A 20,793-nucleotide genomic window follows, 5' to 3' on the forward strand; every position below is an offset into this window, starting at 1 on the left:
GAGAAGATAGAAATATAGGAAAGAGGAAATATAGTCTGTGGGGCAGCGGCCCACTGGCTGACAGCATCATTCAGTCAGAGAACCAGATGGTGATGGTGATGATGATGGTGATGATGATGGCAACTACCATTTATGTAGAACTTGCAGCGTGCCAGGCACTGCGCCAAGTACTTTATAAATATTATCTCCTATAATAATAATAGTTAATATTTAAATGGCACTTACAACAGGCCAGGCATTATGCTAAGTGCTTTGCGATTATTTCTTCAATTGAGCCTCACAACCATCCTGGGAAATGGGTGCTATTAATATCCCCATTTTCAGATAAAGAAACTGAGGTTAAATAATGCTCCCAAGGTCACCCAGATTTAAGTCAGGTCTTTCTGATTCCAGGCTGCGTACTTTTACCCCCGTCCTACCCAGCTGCCCCAAGAACAGGGAACCGAGGCAGGGTGTAGGTGGTAAGAAGCGGAGGCTGCTCCAGACTTGAAGGAAAGGGGACTGGGATCCAGTTGGGGCCAGTTCTGTCCTCCCAGAAGCCACTTGGGGCAAGAAAAGTAAATTCTTCTATGGGAAGAAGCTCTGACACTGGATTTTCTAACTCAAAATCTAGTGGGGTTTTTCCCTATTGAAGACTGTGACTTATAGCATTAAGTGTCCACCTTCTAACACCATCTTGAAAAGCAGAACAACAGGAACTCGGCTCTAGTTCCATGATGCTTTTCCTCTTTGCCATATGTCAGCATAACACAGCTGTACTTTCCTTCCTCCTCCTAAGTGAGCCCCTTACCTTCCTGTAAGGACAGAATTTCCAGAGATATTATTTATGCGGCGGTCAGCATGGGGCGACTGGGCTTCTCAGAGAGACCAGCTTTTACCTTTAAGCTGGAGTTCATTGATGAGCTCCCTCAGCTACATCCGTGGCTTCTTAAACCATCTTCCCTCTCACTCATTTTTGCCTTGTCATATGAATTAGTGACAATCTTCCCTCTTGAGCCGACTTCCTCTTCTGAACCCCAATCCATAAGAGCCTTATCTACAAGCCTTGTGGGAATCTACCCTTCTAAAGTTGAAGGTCCGCGTGAGACCATGACTGGTGCCCTTTTTTTCTGTATAGATTCTAAAATGACATGACCTCTCTCTCCCAGGCTTCCAACCGCTTGTGAATATACCAGGGAGGCTGTTCTCTCCTCCCTGCAAGTGAGGGTTCTCTTCTGAGCTCTGAGAAAACAGTTCACCAATGGTCTTTTCGAGGCACTGGGGACAGGGCCAACCTGTCTGGAAAATAACGGAAATTCTGTCCCAAAAACTATTAAACTTTATACCCATTGTCTCATTGATAACTCTACTAGATCCATACCCCATCTCCTGCCCGGAGATATCAAAGGAAAAGGAAAAGGACCCATGTGAACAGAATTATCCCCAGCAGCTCTTTTTCGTGATGACAAAGACTTCAAAACTAGGGGGGAGGCGTGAACGTGACGGAGTACTATTGTGCAAAAATATATGACGAAGGAAATGGATTCAGAGAAATCTGGGAAAATTGTATGAACTGATATAGAGGGAAGTGAACAGTGACAACAATATTGCAAAGACAGACGACTTTGAAAGACTTAGAGCTTTGATCCAATGACCAACCACCTCCCCCCAAGTGACTAACGATGAAACCTGACGCCCACTTTGTGATAGGGAAGTGATAAACTCAGTGCAGATTCAGACTTTTTTGGGGTTTGGGGCCACAGCCAATGCGGGAATTTGCTTTGCTTGACTACACAAGTTTGTAAAAAGGGGGCTTGTTTTTGTTTTTCTTTGCTTTCTCATTGGGTGGGAGGGAGAGAAGTCAGACTGTTTGAAAAAAAAATTTTTTTTAATTTCCCTCTTCCCCCAAGAGGAACTTTGAGGCATTGAACTTGAACATTAGGACCTGAAAGAAGGATGGGAAAGCTCAGTTATGTCTCTGATGACTGGCCACCTGCTTAGCTCAGCCATGCTCTATGATCGTGCCGGGACACAGCAAGATGGCGGATAATGGGAGGCAGGAAGAACAGAGTTCCTACTTTTGACACCCTGGCTGCATTACCATGAGTGAATCACTATCTCTGGGCCTGTTTCCTCCGTGTAAATGGGAGGATTGGACCAAATAACCCGGGGGTCGCTTTGAATTTTGTATCCATGATCCCATCACCTTTCTCTGAGCCATTTCCTAGACGGACCTCCATACTCTGCTAGTGTGGCCCTTCATAGAATCATAGATTGAGATTGAGAGCTGAAAAGAATCAAATTGTATCCCTTCATTTTGTTAAAGAGGAAACCGAGGCTGGGGAGGTTATAGGATTGTTATAGGATTATACAGTTGGCAAATATCTGGGGTAGGATTTGAATCTAGGTCTTCATGACTGGTTCAGCCCTCCATCGCTATTTAAGGTGTCAAACACGCAATTTATGAGCCACTTGGACGTAGCCCATGGCATTTCTGAGCGCTGCCTGAACCAAATTAAAATGTAATTGGAAAATAGTTGACAAAATGAATAAAAATACAACAAAACAAAAAAAACCAATAAAAATACAATAAAACAAAAAAACACAATAAAAAATACAATAAAAACAATGTGATAATTCACATTTGACTTTCTGAGTTAATGTGCAGCCCTCAGATCCTAAAATAGGACGCAGTGCCTCCCCATTCTATTTGCCTGTCTCTCTTCTGGCACTATGGGTGACGTGCAACCATGGGCTTTGCCAACTTAAGACCTCTTGGGAGGTACCTTTGGGTGTTGGACATCCCCGTTCCCCATCAAGCCAAATCTCCTCTGGAGATCTTGTGCAAGTGTCTTCCCTCTGTTGATCATCTCTGGTTTGTCCTACATTAATCTCCTATCTGTATATTGTCATCTCCCCCATCACAATGTGAGATACTTCCCAGCAGTGTCTTTTGCCTTTCTTTATATCCGGGGAGTTTAGCACATAGTAGGTACTTGACACATAGTAGATGTTTAATAAATACTTGCTGACTAACTGAGTCAAGAGCTCTTTAAGGTGGCCCAATAAAGTCAAGGGACTTTCCCACCATCACAAAGTGGAGTAGCGCTGCTGACGGAGACTACTGGCCTTTGTCAGCCAGGATGGACTGACCCATTATTTGGCGCCGTTGATGTTCTCATGGTTCCCTCTTTGTGCCCATTTCCGGCTTGCTCGACTGGAGAAAACCACGGAGAGCCCCCAAGTTCCTCTTCCTCTCTTGCTCATCTGCTCTCCCGGGAAAGCCAGCCAGGACAGTGCTGATGGGGGAGAGGGAATCGAATGTGCTATTTATGAACCCACAGAGCCTCTGATATGCAAATGTTCCCATTGCAGGTCACCAGAGTGTGGGAACCTCCCAAGCTTTAGCCAGCCCTGAGCCCCCTTCCTCCCCAAAAAGTGGGGCAAGGAAGGGGAAGAGAAAGGCGGCGGCTCAGTCTTTAAAAGAGTAAAAAAAAAAAAAAAAAAAAGGCACAACCAAAAAGGGGAGGGGACTTCTTGGAGGCTCTCGCTGCCCATCCACCCCCTTTCCCAGGCTCACTATTGAATCTTCTTGTCTTTGCTATTTTTCGGGTGTCCCCGGACAGGCTGGAGTTGCCACGGTGATGGGGCTTCCTGTTGAATGGGGCCCGCTGCCTGCTGTCCTGGCTGCTGCTGCTGCTGCTCCTCCCTCTCCTCCTCCTTTTCCTCTCCTTTTTCTCTCTTCCTCCTCCTCCTCCTCCTCCTCCTTCTCTTCCTCCTCCTCCTCCTCCTCCTCCTCATTTGTGGATAAAGGGCTGTTTGTGAATAGGCAGATCTCGAAGCTCCCCGGTCACCTCCAGTCTGCAGGCTTCCCTGGCTGTTCCCTTTCCCAGGGCTTAACCACAGAGCAAGACTCCTGTTTATTCTAAGAGCAAAAGGCTTCGGGACCAGCTTGGATTAGATGCCATCCTATCAGAGCCAAAACTAAACCATTGTGCCCGAGCCAAACTGAATAAACTGTAGCTTCAGACTCTTGAGGAAAGCAGCCAAAAAAGGGGGGTCCCTCCCCATGAAGGGGAAAGGGGAGGAAGAGCTCACCTGGATGTGGCCAAGGACACCATCTGGTAGCTTCCTCTGTTAACTATTTATTTTGCTAATTAGGTGCTAAACTCAGTTGTTTCTAGGCAGCAGAAGGACTGTCAGCACCCTCTAAATTTTGGCATCCTGAGAAACAACCTTGGTCACCCAGCCCTAGTTACGGCTCGGCATCCTAGTAGCCGGTTAGAGCCATTCAGGATTGAACCCTTTCCCCATGTGGATCATCTTCAGAGCCAACAGAGCTAGAATCATTAAGTGGATGAAAGTTTGTCTTAGGGGAACACCCGCCTTTCTCTTCCAGAACTTAGGTCCTTCTTTTCTCCTCATCCGCACCCCCCATTCCTGCTCTCTACTGGAGAGAGGGGAGACCACGAGCTTGCTGAGTGCCCCTGGGTGCCTCCGAGGTAACGGCGGCCCTTTCTTAGGCAGGCGGTGTCTTCTGAAGAGATTCTCATAGTACTACTGGGTGCACCGAGGCAGGCTGCTGAGGAAGAGACTCCAGAGTGTGGGGGGAGCCCTTTGCTGGTAGCGCAGGAGAGAGTGTTGGACTCAGTGTGAAAAACCTGAGTTCTAATCCAGCCTCGGACGCTTATTTGTCTGTGTGATCTTGGGCAGGCCATATAATCTCACTAACCCACTTCCCCATCTGTGAAATGGGGATTATTTTCCGGAAGCTCCAATGAAATGTTTTGCAAACCTTTAAGCACAAGGTAAATCTTAGTTGTTATTATTATTACATCTCCCTGAGGATAACTTTGGTCTAGAATCCTGCCCCTCCTAGTTTTACCTCATTAAACTGCAGAATTTCAGAGCCGGAGGAGACCCCGGGAACCATCTAGTCCGAGCCATCTGATATTTTGTAGGAATCAAAGCACAGTGGTCAAGATCAAGGAAGGGCTTTCAGCCATCCTTCCAGGGCTGGGGTGACTCTCTCTGGCCATTTTTCTGCCCTTTAACCCTTGTGACGCTGTTGGGGAAGAAGGAGAAAGTAGGAACTGTGATGTTCTGGCAATTAAGATAGGGTAGTGCAATGAACCAAACGCTGGTCCTGGAGTCAGAAGGACCTGAGGTTAACCAATATCAGATACTCACTAGCAGTATGACCCTGGACAGGTCACCTAACCCCGTTTGCCTCAGTTTCCTCATCTGTACAACCTCTCAGAATCATCTGTGATTAGATTTGTAAAGCCTTTATCTTAGTGACTGGCACATCATAAGCACTTTGTGAATGTCATTTGTTGTTCATTCACCTTCCTCTCCCCATTGGGCCTAGGTGGAGAATGGAGCCGAGTACATCCTGGAAACCATCGACTCCCTACAGAAACACTCGTGGGTGGCCGACATCCAGGACTGCACGGACCCAGGGTAAGCAGCGGTGGGTTGCAGGCAGACAGAAGGCGGGGGAGGCGCACAAGGAGAAGGGCCATGAGTCAGTGGGGCCGCCCCCTGCGCCTGTGGCCAGTCCCGCTCCCGGTTAGAAAGCACTACTTCTCATTTTCCCCCCCGAGTTCATGGGTTTCAGTGAATTTCACATTTCCTGTGTTGAGGGGAGACCAGCTGCGTCATGTCGGGTGGGTCCGGGTGGGTCCGGGTGGGACCTCTCCCTGACACACTCATACTTTCCTTCCCTTTGGGGTTTGGGCGCAGACGTCCCATGTTCCCAAGGGCTGATGAAAAGCCTTAGGGGCAAGCCGGACTCTGGGGTAGGGAGGAGGCAGAACTATCTGACTTATATCAGTAAACGTACTCTTCCCTTTTTCCCATCCACCACATCCCCAAGCTAAGGATGCTTTTACAATCGAGGCTCCGGGACAGGCCCAACCCAGTTCTCTCTTTGCCCACATGAGAAAGCTGAGAGGGAGGGCTCGCTGAGAGGGAGGGAGGGTCACTGAGAGGGAGGATCACTGAGAGGGAAGGCCACTGAGAGGGAGGGTCACTGAGAGGGAGGGTCACTGAGAGGGAGGGAGGGTCACTGAGAGGGAGGATCACTGAGAGGGAGGGCCACTGAGAGGGAGGGTCACTGAGAGGGAGGGTCACTGAGAGGGAGGGCTCGCTGAGAGGGAGGGCTCGCTGAGGGGAGGGCTCGCTGAGCATCTCCAACCTTCCCAACTTCGGTCTGATTGCGGAGTTAGCATTAGAGTTACTTTAGGTGCCCAATAGGTACTTGCTGAATCAATAAAAGAAATTGTGTTACTCCCTGCAAGTATCTCTTTGCCTTTGGCCAAGTCACTTCTATGGATCTCAGTTTCCTCCTTTGTAAAATGAGAAGAAACAACCTCAAAGATCTCTTGCATCTGTAAATCTATCTTAGGCCTTTGTCCCGGTATTTGACCAAATATTGGACGCAAAGAAAATCCCGTAAATTCCAAAGGGAAACAGGAATCATAGGTTGATGACAATGTAGTCCAATCAACATCAAAGGGGCAGCTAGGGGGCGCAGTGGATAGAGCCCCAGCCCTGAAGTCAGGAGGACCTGAGTTCAAATCCCCTTCATGTGGGAAGTAACAGCCACCACAAGGGAACAAGCGTCAGAGGCAGGAGTGGACTGTGGCGAGGGAGAGGGAGCAGATGTGCTCGCCTGTGGGTGGGTACACACAAACACACACACACACACACACACACACACACACTCATACATACTCACACACTCATACACACTCACACACATACACACACACACTCACTTGCGCGCGTGCACACACACACACACACACACACACACACACTCATACATACTCATACACTCATACATACTCACACACATACACACACACACACTCACGCACACACACACACACATACACACACACTCATACACACTCACACACATACACACACAGCAGTTAGTCCCCCAGTAAAACCAGCAAGCCCTAAACTATGATGCACATAGCAGTACAGAAGGACGTTGGGTAAATCACTTTACTTCCTGAGCCTCAGTTTCCTTATTTGTAAAAATGAAGACATGAGACTAGAGGTTCCTCAGAGATTCTCTTCTGGTAATAAATCTGTGATTCTGTGACTGGAAAGTGGGCAGCTGGGGGGCGCTGCAGTAGATAAAATGCAGACTCATCTTCCTGAGTTCAGCCTCGGATGCTTATTGTGTTGCACGGGGCAAGTCACCTAACTCTGTTTGCCTCAGTTTCCTCGTTTGTAAAATGGGTTGCAGAAGGAAATGGCAGCATTTCAGTATCTTTGCTGAGAAAACCCCAAATGGGATCATTAAGCGTCCCACAGGACTGCCAACTACTGAACAACAACATGATTGGAGAGAGAATTCCACGTGGGAGGGATGGCTTGAGCAAAGATGGGGTGGCGGGAATGATGGCGGAAGTCTGTGTCCTGTTCCCGCTGCTAAAGCAGAGAGCACAGTGTTTGGCGGTCTCGTGTGTGCGCTATGGGGGGAGATAGGGGAGGAACGTGAGTCTAGAACGTCCGTCCTTCCTCTGCAGAGACAGCGGAGACGACATCGAGCTCTCGTCCTGTGCGCAGGGAGGCTGCCTCCCGGGCCGGGTGTCTTCTTGCAGCTGTGAATTCCTCACCGACGGTACGTGAAAGGGCAGCCCCTCGCTGGGCCGCTGAGGAGGGGGCCGGCTCCACGCGGGATCCCGAGCTCACCCGCCAATCTGTCTTCCCGTTAGCAGATGGTCCGCGGGTCCCGGAGAGGTGCTCCGGAGCCCCAGAATCCTCGCTGGGTGCCGTGGTCACAGCCCCTCATGGCAGGGCCAGGGACTCCACGGGCGAGCACCTGACCCACGTCCCCCTCGAGAACTTCCTTCAGACCCTGGAGTCTCCCGCCAGCACCAGCCAAGCAGGTACCTGCTCCCCTTCCTGGGAGTAACGGTTAACGGCTTCTCCTTTTGCTCTCCAAGTCCGTGGCGGTCTCTGCGGCCCCATCTCCCTGGGTAGAGGCCCCTTTTTGAGTCTCCCGGATCTCTGCTTCCATCTGCATGGGCAGCTCCCGGGGAGGTCGTTGCTTTGGCTTGTCCAGTGTCACATCCGCTCGACCCCCCAGATCCTTATTCACCGCAGGGTCTCTTGCCCGCTTTGGTGCCACGGGCCCTTTGCTGGTCCAGCGAATGCCATGGAGCCCTCCGTGAAGCCCTACGGTCACAATGGGGGAAATGCTCAGTTTCGGCCCTTTTTTCCCTACGAGTACAGGAATGCCCTCAAATCTGCCCACAGACCCCGTGGGTTTCCACAGACCTCAGAGAATGCAGTGACGAGACCAGGGTCACACAGAGCCCATGTCCCTCTGCTGTGGCGCAGTGCCTCCTGGCCTATGACTCTCGGGCCCCTGGCAGTTACTCTTTCCGAATGTCATTCCCCTGCCCTCCCCAGCCATCTTCAGTGGCTCAAGGCCAAGTTATGGGGACCTGGCCTCCAGGGCCCCTCCTGCCTTTCCACACCCTCCCCCCCAATCACTACGTTTCAGTAGCTGGTCCCCCACAGTTTTTATCACAGAACTAGGGCTTCGTGGCTGCAGGGAGCTCTCTGATGCAGGTCAGTACCTGCTCTGCAGCCTAGAGTTTCCCAGATCACCCAGGGTCTGAGGGTCTCGCATCCGGGAGCACTTGAACCCAGGTCACCTTCACATTAAGGCCATCCCCTCTCTTTGCTGCGCCCCATCCTTGCACCATTTTGGCCCTCACATCCAGGATTTTTAGGACACTCCATCACCTTGAATCCCCTGAGGGCTGTCGAGTTCCCCTCTCTCTACCCACTGACTTCCTTGTCCACACTCATTCCATGTCTGTGTCCTCATCCCATCTGGAGCAGCCATGCCGGAGCTCTTCCTCAGGAGCCCGATGAGGGGGGCTGTCCATCAGGCTCACCCCCGACTCACGGCCCCGTATCTCTCTCCCTAGGGGAGGAGTGCAGCCAGGTGGATGTGGAGATAGTCCTTTCGGACTATCCCTGGTTCCATGGGACTCTGTCCAGGATCAAGGCGGCCCAGCTGGTGCTGGCAGGAGGAGCCCGGAACCACGGCCTATTTGTCATCCGCCAGAGCGAAACTCGGCCAGGCGAGTACGTGCTGACCTTCAACTTCCAGGGCAAGGCCAAGGCAAGTGTGGATGGGCCGTGGGTTGGATGGTCGGGGGTAGGGGTGTAGTGAGGGAAAGAGCCCTAGAACAAAAAGGGGCCTGGGGGCCTCCCTGCCTGGGAGGAGACTTGGAATCGGATGACTCTGAACATGGAACTAGCACCTCTCCTTCCTAAAAGCTTCAAATCAAGCTCTCTCCACATTCATAGGCGGCCGGGTGGTGTAGTAGGTAGAACATGGGTTCAAATCCTGCCTCAGGCCATCCCTATTTATAGAATCCTGGCAAGTCATTTAATCCTCTCTGCCTCAGTTTCCTCATCTGTAAAATGAGCTGGAGAAATAAATGGTAAATCACTTGAGCATCTCTGTCAAGAAAACCTAAGATAGAGTCACAGTGAGTCAGACACAGCTGAATTGAACAGTGTAATTAGGGAATCTTTTTCTCTCTCCATCTAAAAACTGTTCCATGAATAAAATCCACTGGGAGCCAAGGAAGAATGTATCATGAGTTCAAAAGTTCCCTTGATCTTGTTGCAAAATGTACTTCAGGTATTCTCCTGCCTCCCACTCTCAAGTTGCTTTTAGCTACAATGAAGTACAGATGTGCCAGAAACTGTGCTGAGCACTTTACAAATAGTATCTCATTTCATCCTCACAATAACCTTGGAAGGACAGTGCTATTTATATATGTATATATATGTGTGTGTGTGTGTGTGTGTGTGTGTGTGTAGACAGACAGACAGACTAGATAGATAGATAGAATAGACAGATGGATGAATGGATGGATGGAAAGATTACAGAAAGATAGATAAATGGCTAGATAAACTAGGTGGATAAATGTATGGATAAATAATAGATTAGATAGACATAGATGGATAGATGGATGGAAGGATAAATGATTGATTAGATAGACTAGACAGACAGGCAGGCAGACAGACAGACAGATAGATAGATGGATAGATAGATAGATGGATGGATAAATGATAGATTAGATAGATAGACTAGACAGACAGACAGATAGATAGATGGATGGATAAATGATAGATTAGATAGATAGATAGATATAGATAATAGGAAAATGTGTTTCTTCCCCTTAATAGTGTTTTAATTTTCCTCCAACTACATGTAAAGTTAGTTTTCAGCATTCCCTTTTATAAGATCCTGAGTTCTAATTTTTTCCCTTCCTCCCCAAGACAGCGAGCAATCCAGTAGAAGTTCTATATGTACAATATATTTCCGCATTATTTATTTTGTGAAAGAAGACTCGTAACAAACGGGAAAAACCAAGAGAAAGGGGGGGAAGTGAAAATAGTATGCTCTGATCTGATTCAGACTCCCTAGTTCTCTCTGGATGTGGATGGTATTTTCCATTACAAGTCCCTTGGAATTGCCTTGGATCGTTGTATCGCTGATAAAGGATAAGTCCATCATAGTCAATTATTGCACAACGTTGCTGTTACTGTGTAGAGTTCTCCTTGTGCTGCTCACTTCACTCAGCATCAGTTCATGTAAGTCTCTCCAGGTTTTTTCAGAAATCCACCTGCTCATCATTTCTTAGAGCACAACAGGATCTCATTATCTTCATATACCACAGCTTATTCGACCATTCCCCAATTGATGGGCATCCCCTCGGTTTCTAATTATTTGCTCAGTGGCTGCCGTTATTAGTTAAGCCCATTTATAGTTGAGGAAAATGTAAAAGTTAAGTAAGCCCAGGTTCATACAGCCAGGACTTGAGCCCAAGTCATCTCGGTTCTAAGGCTGGTCTTTTGTCCATTACATCCTTTTTTCCCTTCCCATCTGGCACCAGATAAGCTAGATGTCTACACCAATGTTTCCCTCGATGGCCACGACACTCAAATTAGAGGAATATCAAACTTTGTCTAAGGCAGTTTCTGGGACCTCTTAATCTTACCATTGTGGTGACTGTTTTACATGAGTTTAGTTTCGGTAAAGAAGAAGAATCAGTCAGTGTCTTTATCCAGTTCCTATTTTTCAGTCATCCATCCATTAGGTCGGTTTGGAGTTATTGTAAACATATGCCTGGCGCACTATCCACTGCACCACTGACCTGATCCCACAATATACAGCTGTGAATCTTTTGAAAAATCAGCGAGCTTTTGGCCTCTTTAATATGCTTAATTGTGAATAATATTTCTGACATTTGGGGGAAGCGGCCCTCCCCGTGCCCACCTTTGCACCTGCTTTCTAGCTTGACTTGGTTTGAAAAATCTTGAATTCTTCCTAGAACTCCCTTATTTCAACATCTTCAATGAGAGTTAGCTCATAAGCTTCAGATGTCATCACGGCACCCCCCTTACAACCACGGCTTTAGAGCCGAGGAGATCTTAGCCGCTCTCTAGTCTAACTCTCTCCTTTTACAGATGAAGAAACTGAGACCTAAACCTGCCCAAAGTTCACACAGTTGCTGAGTGCTAGAGCTAGAATTTCACTCTCCTAGGTGGTGTGGAAGAGGACTGGAGGAGGAGTCAGGAAGGAATTCAAACCCTCTCTCAGATGCTGACAGCTGTGTGAACCTGGGCAAGTCATTTGATTGCCTTTTACCTCAGGTTCCTCATCTATAAAATGGAAAGAATAGCACCTCCCTCCCCAGGCAGGCTTTGGAACCTTTGAAGTACTATGTAAATGCCAATTCTTCATCATTGTTGCTGGTGGTGTTACTGTTGCTGCTGCTGTTGTTACTGTTGCTGCTGATGGTGTTACTGTTGCTGCTGGTGTTGTTACTGTTGCTGCTGGTGTTGTTACTGTTGCTGCTGATGTTGTTACTGTTGCTGCTGGTGTTGTTACTGTTGCTGCTGATGGTATTACTGTTGCTGCTGGTGTTGTTACTGTTGCTGCTGATGTTGTTACTATTGCTGCTGGTGTTGTTACTGTTGCTGCTGATGGTATTACTGTTGCTGCTGGTGGTGTTACTGTTACCTGATTCCAAATCTGAGCCCCTTCACTCCACCATGCTGTGCTCACCATGACCCTTCTGGAGTGCAGTGACCAAGCATTGCATGATTCCACAAGTCTGTTGTCCTAAGGCTTACCAGGAAGTTAACTTGACTAACTCTTTTTTTCACCTCCTTTTGGAGAATCTCAGTTTCTTCTTTCATTTAGCAGAAATTTGGTTGATTTTTGCTTTCCTTCCTAGTAAGAATGTCAGCATAGACGTGCCTCAGTTTCTCCCAAGGTGCATTAATTTGATTGCTGTGAGGATCAAAGTTGATGCTATATCATAAAGCATAGATGTGCCTCAGTTTCTCCCAAGGTGTATTAATTTGATTGCTGTGAGGATTAAAGTTGATGCTATATCATAAAGCATAGATGTGCCTCAGTTTCTCCCACGGTATATTAATTTGATTGCTGTGAGGATCAAAGTTGATGCTATATCATAAAGCATAGCTGTGCCTCAGTTTCTCCCATGGTATATTAATTTGATTGCTGTAAGGATCAAAGTTGATGCTATGTCATAAAGCATAGCTGTGCCTCAGTTTCTCCCAGGATGTATTAATTTGATTGCTATGAGGATCAAAGTTGATACTATATCATAAAGCATAGATGTGCCTCAGTTTCTCCCAGGGTCTATTAATTTGATTTCTATGAGGATCAAAGGAGATGCTGTATCATAAAACACTTACTATAGGGACTGGCACATAGTAGGTGCTATATAAATGATCCCTGTTGTTTTTGTTGGCCAAAGATTTTACATTTAGAATCCTGAGAGTTAAATGAATATTTGTAGTACTTAAAAAGAAACATTAATTCTTCCCATCTCTTGCCATTTCTGCCACTATCACTATATACACATACACTGTGTGTAATGGGGGGAAAATGATGGATTTGAACTCAAATTTTGACTCTGCTGTTGTCTGGATAACACTGCGTAAGCCACTTCCCCTCGTTGGACCTCAGTTTGCATATCTGTAGAATAAAGGGGTTGGACTCAGTGCCCCCTGAGGTCCCTTTTAGCGCTTAGTCCGAGGAGTTCTGATCGTACTTTTTTTTCAAGAAGGTTCTTCTTCCTTTTTTTTTTTATTATAGCTTTTTATTTACAAAATGTATGCATGGGTAATTTTTCAGCATTGACAGTTGCAAAACCTTCTGTTCCAACTTTTTCCCTCCTTCCCCCCACTCCCTCCCCCAGATGGCAGGGAGTCCCATACATGTTAAATATGTTAAAGTATAAGTTAAATACAAAATAATTATACACGGCCAAACAGTTATTTTGCTGTATAAAAAGAGCTGGACTTTGAAATAGTGTACCATTAGCCTGTGAAGGAAATCAAAAATGCAGGCGGACAAAAATAGAGGGAATGAGAATTCTATGTAATGGTTCCTAGTCATCTCCCAGAGTTCTTTCGCTGGGCGTAGCTGGTTCAGTTCATTCCTGCTCTGTTGGAACTGATTTGGTCCATCTCATTGCTGGAGACGGCCACGTCCATCAGAATTGTCTGATCTGTATTTTTACAAACTGTTCCCTGGATCACTGTGGCCAAATAATCAGTCACTTGGTAGGTGACTTGCTTTTGCTGAACTCCACCATTCTTCCTCACTGGGCCACAGACAGAAGATGAAACCTGCTGCGGTTCCTCTCTCAGGCCTGTCAGAATAACTTGGGCTTTTTTTGTATTATCAGTAGTAGTTTCTCCCCCCCGCCCCCAATCAGGGCTAATTGAGCGTTCATAGTCATTGATCTGGCCCTGAGAAGTCATCTTGTCCTAGTTGGCCGCAATAAGGACACAGGCGTTCCCCTGGGCAGCCCAGATGGCGGCCTCCCGTCCGCATGGGAAGGAGCGGGTGGCTGCTTCGTCCACTGCCCTCCCTGCGGGCTGCAATCTGGGCCCTGCCCTTGAGCTCTCTCTCCTCGGAAGAGCTCCGGTGCTCGGCTGGGGCACCTCCTCCCTTCGCCGTGCACGGCACCGCGCTCTTGGCAGCCTGGGCGATGTCTGAACATCTTAAAGATCATCTCGGAGTTAATGCCTTTCCCTCAGGGGCCCTTCTCTTGGAATCCAGCGCACTCTTGCCAGCCAACTTAAAAGCCAGCTCTCTGATAACCAGGTGATTAATGAATTCCCAGGCGGAAATGGGGCAATTTGTTTTCTCGCTGCGTGGGGGCTGCCACCGGCCCGGACGTTTGGGGCGGGCAGGGTGGAGTTCTAGGGGAGAGCTAAGGGCTTGGGTGAAGGGGGAAAGTCCTTAAAGAATCATAGGAAGATGGCCTCCAGTGGGAACCCCAAAGAGAGCTCAGGACTTCGGGACCCAAGCCAGGCCAGCATTGTCCCATTGTCCAAATTGGGGCCGATCCAAGGGCCAGCTGACCTTTCTTCAGCTTCCACCCGGAAGAGACGAGAGAAAATTAAAAACTGAAAACACAAGAAAACCGCACTCTTCCTGAGCAGGCCATGGGGACGGCGTGGCCTGCCCGGCTGGAGAGCCCAGAGAAAGGCTGGTAGGGCTCCTCTTGCTTTTCAAATATTCCTGCCAAGCTGACCTTTCCACGGCACAGAAACCAGCCCACTCCCTCCTCACTCTCCCTCCTCATCCATCCACAGCTGCCTATTTCCCTTTCCCTCACTCACCTTCACTCCAGACTAACTTGCTCAAGATTCATTTTTCCCAGAAAACTTTCCTTGACCTCATAACTATTATTGGACTAAAGGATCATGGATGAAACCGAAGGAGACCCAGGAGACAGACACCTTGTCCAACTTCCTCATTTTACAGAGAAGGAAAGTGAGGCACGATAGGGTCAGCCTTCTTCAAAGTCTCAAAGTGATTGATCTCTGGCTCCACGCTGCGTTCCATTCGTCGTCTCTGACAGCGTGGGAACCGGCACATGGTCTCTTCTCGGCCAAGGGTCCTTATGTCATTTACGCTTATGTGCTTTTATTTTTTCCTGGTCTTCAAGGGGATTGTGATTCCCCCTCGGACTAGGGATCTCAGGGCAGATACTACAGCGTCTCTTTCCAACTCAGTGCAGAGACAGATTGAGGAGGGGCAGCCATGATGGCAGAGACCTTGGTCTTCAAGTGAGACTGATACGCTTCCCAACTTGCTTTGGGATCAAATATCTAGAGCTGAAGGGACTCAGAGACCATCTAGTCTAACCCCACTTGTGCCCATTTTGTAGATGAGGCAACCAAAATTAAATAACTTGCTCAAGGTCATATAGATAGGTAGCCTGAGGCAGGATTTGAATCCAAAATCTCTTCTTCAGAGTCAGGGCTCTTACTATTACACCACACTGCCTTCTTTCCTTCCTCTTCCCTAGCTTTCCTTCCTTCCTTCCTTCTCTCACTTCTTCCTTCCCCTCCTCCCTCCTTCATTCCTTCCTTCCCTCCTTCCTTCCATTCTTCCCTCCCTCCTTCTTCCCCGCTTCCTTCCTTCCTCCTTTGACTTCATTCCTTCCTTCCCTCCCTTCCTTCCTTTCTTCCCTCCTTACCTTCCTTCCTTCCTGTCTTCCTTCCTTCCTGTCTTCCTTCTTTTTACCTTCTTTCCTTCTTTCCTTTTTTCCTTGCTTCCTTCCTCCTTTTCCTTCCTTCCTCCCTCCCATCTTTCCTTCCTTCCTTCCTTCTTTCCTTTTTTCCTTCCTTTCTTGCTTCCTTTCTCCTTTTCCTTCCTTCTTTCTTTCCTTCCTTCCTCCCTTCTTTCCTTCCTTCCTTTCTCCCTCCTTCTCTTGCTCCCTTCCCGCCACTCCCTCCTCACTGACCCTGGTCTTCTCCCACAGCACCTGCGCCTGTCCCTGAATGAGAATGGCCAGTGCCACGTGCAGCACCTCTGGTTCCAGTCCATCTTTGAGATGCTGAGGCACTTCCACACCCACCCCATCCCCCTGGAGTCTGGAGGAGCTGCCGACATAACCCTCCGCAGCTACGTGCTGGCCCAGGCCCCGTTACCTGGTAAGAGGCACCTCCCCCCGCCCCCTTGTTTTAAGCCTCTCTCCCTGTAGCCTGGGCTGCTGGGAGGGCCTGGCTCCTCTCCTGCCAGAATTCTGCCCATCAGAAGGAGTGGCTGGGTCTGCCTCAGTTGCTTTCCTCCCCCTGGGTGAGGTTGGGGGGGTGGGGACCAGGGAACATAGGTGTATATGGCTTGGGGTGGGAACTGTGGGAACCTCGTGTATTCTCTCCGGCAATGGCAAGCGCCAGCCCTGCCCAGCACTTTCTATCCAAAGCCTTTCCCAATCCACAATCTTGGTGGGGGCTTAGATCCCATTCCCTGCCCCCAGCCAAGTAAACAGGGAACCCCAAGGCTGAAAGGACCCCCTTCAGCTGGTCCGTGGAGGTTTAGGAAGCGCCTCTGCCAGGTTCACACGGTGTCAGACTGAAACAGAGGGACCCGGGCCTCCGGGAGCCGGCCGGGGCGGGGAGAGACCTGATCTGGGTTAGCCGTGTCCAATAATATTAAACATATTTCCACATTAGCCAGATTGGGAAAGAAGAATCGGAACAAAAGGGAAAAGGCTTGGGAAAAAACTTGAATCCTTTTTCCGAGATCTGTGGAGGCGGCGGCTCTCCCCTCTCCCCTGGGCGTTCTCCAGCCTCAGTATCCCGAGTTCCTCCAACCGAGCCTCCGCAGTTCCACACTCGGGGCCCTTCATGGCCTTGATCGCTTCCCTCCAGGTGCTACCAGCCAATCAGCACACAACCTTAGTGCAGTTTTAAGCTTTAAGACTTTGAGGACACCAGGTGGTCCTGAAATGGAGGCCCAGAGCCCGGCACTGTCTATTACAGACATCGCCTGGCTAGGGCAGTTTCCTTAATCTGGATTCTGAGGCAGCCTTAAGATTCTGCTGAGCTTAGGATCCACCCAGACCCCCGGATCTGTTTCAGACAATTCATTATCTAGTCGTGGCTCCCCCACCTTGGGCTCATGAAGTTAGTTTTGTTTCTTTATTGAATTTTACTATTTATATTACATTATAATATAGATGCATCAATGTAGAAAAAGAATATATATCTCTATATAATATAAATATATCTCAATATAATACAAAGTGAATTCCTTTGGAAGAAACTTAGAGAGAGAAATAGGGTAACCTGGCTTGGCAGAAGCACGTCCTGGCCATGCCCAGGGCCGAGGGAACCGCTTTTGAGTGACGCTGGGCTGCCTTAGGATCTCCAGCCTCCCCTCTCCATCCCCGGGGCTTCCGGGGGGTTCAGACTGAGGCAAGTAGGAGCCCCAACAGCATCTTGTCACGGCCACTTGGAAGACTTCTGGTTTCCAGTCTAAAGCTGTGTGGTCCTGGGGGAGCCGCTTAACCTTGAACCCGCCCTTCTTCATTGGAAAATGGCTCACCTCGTTGCCACTCCCCGGGGTTGCTGGGAGGAAGACGGGCTGTGGATCAGCGTGTGGCCCCGTTATCAGGACTGTTGACCTATAATTGACTTTCGAGCCAGGAGGGTGAGCCTGGACTCTAGCTCCTCAGTGCCTCCCCTTGGCTTGGGGACTTAAAGGCCTCCGTGGAGCCGGGTAAGAAGCAAAACCCAACCCAACCCCCCCAAAAAAGCCGACAAAAAGACCCGACCCCAGAGCTAGAGACGTAAGGGCCGTAGAGGCCTCTCATTTTGCAGATTTGCAGATTTTACATTTTACAGAGAAGTGACGTCATTTGATCACACGGGTAGGAGGCAGGATTCGAACTCCAAGCCCAGTACCCATTATGGGAATGGGACTGATCCCTGGCTCCCTTTCAAGAGCATCTCAAGGGCTACCTCCCTCCCAACTCCGTTTGTGAATGCCGGGTCCCAGACTTGTAGAATGTCGGCTCCATGAGAGCAAGGAGAGTTTTGTTTTTGTATTTGTTGTCTAATAGTAGGTGCTTAATAGATGCTTACTGGGTAGTTACTAGAGAATCCAGATGGCTGGGGTAATTGAAGAAGGCTTCATGAAAGAAATAGCCTCGAAAGGCACCCAGGGACATCTCCAGGTATCCTGCTCTCTCTGGCCCCTGGGCCCAGATGGCTCTGGAGGGAAATTGAGGCTGGAGACCTTGCCCAGCCCTCCCTCGGTCTGATTCAGAGCCCGACCTCCCTGATGTCTTTGAGAACAAAGGATGAATAAAGAGGAACTAGCCAACTGAGTTGGGGAAACATTTGGGCAAAGGGATAGTGGGGTGTGAGTGTAGCTGGTAGCCCCAGCAGACAAGGAGGGGACCACTGGGCCAGAGCGGGGCTTAAGGGGAGGGATGGGGAATGAAGGGCTCCGGTGGTCTCGTCCCGTGCCCACTGACACGCTCTGTGTTTGCTTTGTCAGACCCTGGCCCGGCTCCCGGCACGGCCCCCCCGCCTCCCAGCTGCTGGAGCGAGCCCCCCACCCAGCATTACTTCTCCAGCTTCGGCCCCGGGCCCTTCCAGCCGGCTTCCCCCTCAGAGGGCGGAGGCGCCTCTTCCTCCTCGGCCTCCTCCTCCTCGGGCACCGTCCCGCACCCGCAGTACCATCGCACCGAGGGCACGCTGAGCGCCCGAAGCCGCAGCAACAGTGCCGAGCGCCTCCTGGAGCCTCCCGGCCCCGGGTCCGAGGACTATCATGACAGTGAAGGCGCCCGCAACAGGACCCGGGCAGTAGAGAACCAGTACTCTTTCTACTAAGCCCAGGAAGCAGAGTCCCCAGGGCTTCTGGGCAAGGAACCCCCTTCTCTCATGGGGGCGGGGACTGTTTGACCCGACACGGTTCCGGAGGAGTCCTCTGAGTTTCGGAGCTGGCCAGGTCCTCTCCCCTTTCTTCCCCTTCCCTCTCCCATTTTTCTCTCTGTCTTGGTCACACCTCCTTGGGTCACTGCTCTGGAAACTCGCCCCCTGACCCATTCTGGGGGGAGGGGGCACGGGCCACTGCCGCGTGGCCAGGATCCGATGTCCCTTTCCCACTCCTCCTTCCTCCCTTCCCTCCTCCCCCCATGGAGCGGCCCATGGGTCATGAGATCGAGTGCTCTATCAGAAGCTCTTCAGTGAAGATATGGATGTGATTAAAGAGCCTGTTTTAGGGACTGCAGCAACTCCCGAGCTCCGGGCCTCCTTCTTTGCTCTCCCCGTCTTCTATTCTTCTTTCCCCTCACCCCAGTACTCCCCCATTTCCTGTGGCTCCAGCCCCTGGTGTCTGAGCAAGGAGAAGAGCCTGAGACCGGTAGATGGGGCTGGTCCCTTCCAGGCACCCTTGCCACTTGCTAGCCCCATGTCCTGCTTTCTGGGCCCCCGATTTCTGATCTGGAGGAGGAGGCCAGGACAGGTGCTGGGCGTTTGTCAGCATCACGCTAGGAGCTAGAGGTGCACGGGTGGGAGAGCAGGACCCTGCAGGTCGGCTGAGGAGAAATATAAAAGGTAACAGACCATCACAGGTGTGGGGTGGAAAGGGTCCTTGGAGGCCCTGGAGCCCCTCCCTTCTTTCTTGGGGATCTGAGGCAGGGAGAGCTACGTGATCTGCCCAGGCTCGATCATCAGAAAGCTCCGAAGCAGATTTCAAACCAGGGCCTTTCTGATTCCCCCAAATCCTTGAGATTTGGAGCCAAAAGATTCCTTGTATGATCGTTTAGAGGTCATGTGACTTTGGGCAAACTATTTGATCATCTTCATGGCCAGTGACCAGTTGGGAGGACCAGTGACCCTTGGGCCCATCCAACTCAAATTCTCACCTGGTCTCTCCCATTAGCCTCCTGAGGGCCCTTTCTAATGCAGCCTTTTGGGGGAGCTGGGATTCCTGCAGTTCTCAACCCAGTTGAGCCCAAATCCAGTAGAAATGGGTGAGCCTTTGAGCTCCCTTTCCCAAACACACCCACATGGCCAAGGTGAAGCTGCCCTACCAAGTGGCAGTGATCAATTATTCAGTCAACAAATATGGTCTGAATGGTCTAACCCCATGCGAGGGGTTCTGGGGGGCTCCCAAAGCTCCCAGAGACTTGAACTCTGAGCCTGTCCTGAGAAAGGTGCCCTGATCTGTCTGGGGGTCGGCTTCCTTCGCCATAACATGACCGAGGCTGGGGATGAATTCCGAGACCTCCTGGGTTCTTAGTAACTTCACGGCCTATGTCCCCATTGATTATTTTTGAGTGGCTAATTAAGTGACTATGAAGGCAGTATTGTGATAGCTCCTCTGGACCAGATGGAGGGAGAGGCAGGCAGAGGGTGAAGAAGGTGGGCCCGAAAGAGATGAGAGCGATTCCCAGCCCTGAGTGTGGTTGAGGAGCCAGAACACGGATTGCGGGACATCCCTCGATCCACGAGCATTTATTAAGCACTGAACTAGACACGCAAGGACAAAATGGAACTAGGTCTGACCTCAAGGAGCTTAGATTGTAAGAACAGGAGAGGAGAGAAAGAATAGGAACATGTATAAGTATATGAAATTAAAACAAGATTGTGGGTGGGGGAGTTGGGAAGAGATCAAGAAAGGCTTCCTGTAGAAGGCGGCACCTGAGCAGGATTCTGAAGGAAACCGGGGATTCGTTCTACCCCCTTGGAGGTTCCCTCTGTCCATCTAGCACAGTGTTTATTAGCCCTTTGTGTTCTAGACCCCTTTGATGGTCCGGTTAAATCTAGGAACTTTTCTCAGAATGACTACTTGTTGCTACATCCATAACTGAAGGAAATAATACATTTGCAAAGGTCATTATCGCATTATTTTCCACCCAATTTCCTCTGAAATTTCTCCACAGACCCTGAGTTAGAAGCCCCTGAGCA

At 49.6% G+C, this 20,793-nt stretch overlaps 1 protein-coding gene across 2 annotated transcripts in view; it reads left to right on the forward strand.

Annotated features, from left to right (window-relative positions):
• SH2B2 (SH2B adaptor protein 2) overlaps positions 1–19,115 on the forward strand; it is a 60,454-nt gene extending 41,339 nt beyond the window's left edge. Inside the window, exons 4-9 of one of the 2 annotated variants that reach the window (XM_051991866.1) lie at positions 5,351–5,442; positions 7,527–7,621; positions 7,716–7,889; positions 8,943–9,139; positions 15,852–16,023; positions 18,377–19,115. In XM_051991866.1, the coding sequence (XP_051847826.1) occupies positions 5,351–5,442; positions 7,527–7,621; positions 7,716–7,889; positions 8,943–9,139; positions 15,852–16,023; positions 18,377–18,711 (1,065 nt within the window). In that variant the 3' untranslated portion in view covers positions 18,712–19,115. The remainder of the gene's footprint in view (positions 1–5,350; positions 5,443–7,526; positions 7,622–7,715; positions 7,890–8,942; positions 9,140–15,851; positions 16,024–18,376) is intronic. The other variant, XM_051991867.1, reaches the window with a different exon arrangement.
• The last annotated feature ends 1,678 nt before the right edge of the window (positions 19,116–20,793 follow it).

This window comes from Antechinus flavipes, chromosome 4, assembly GCF_016432865.1.
Source record: "Antechinus flavipes isolate AdamAnt ecotype Samford, QLD, Australia chromosome 4, AdamAnt_v2, whole genome shotgun sequence".
NCBI classification, from domain to species: Eukaryota; Metazoa; Chordata; class Mammalia; order Dasyuromorphia; family Dasyuridae; genus Antechinus; species Antechinus flavipes.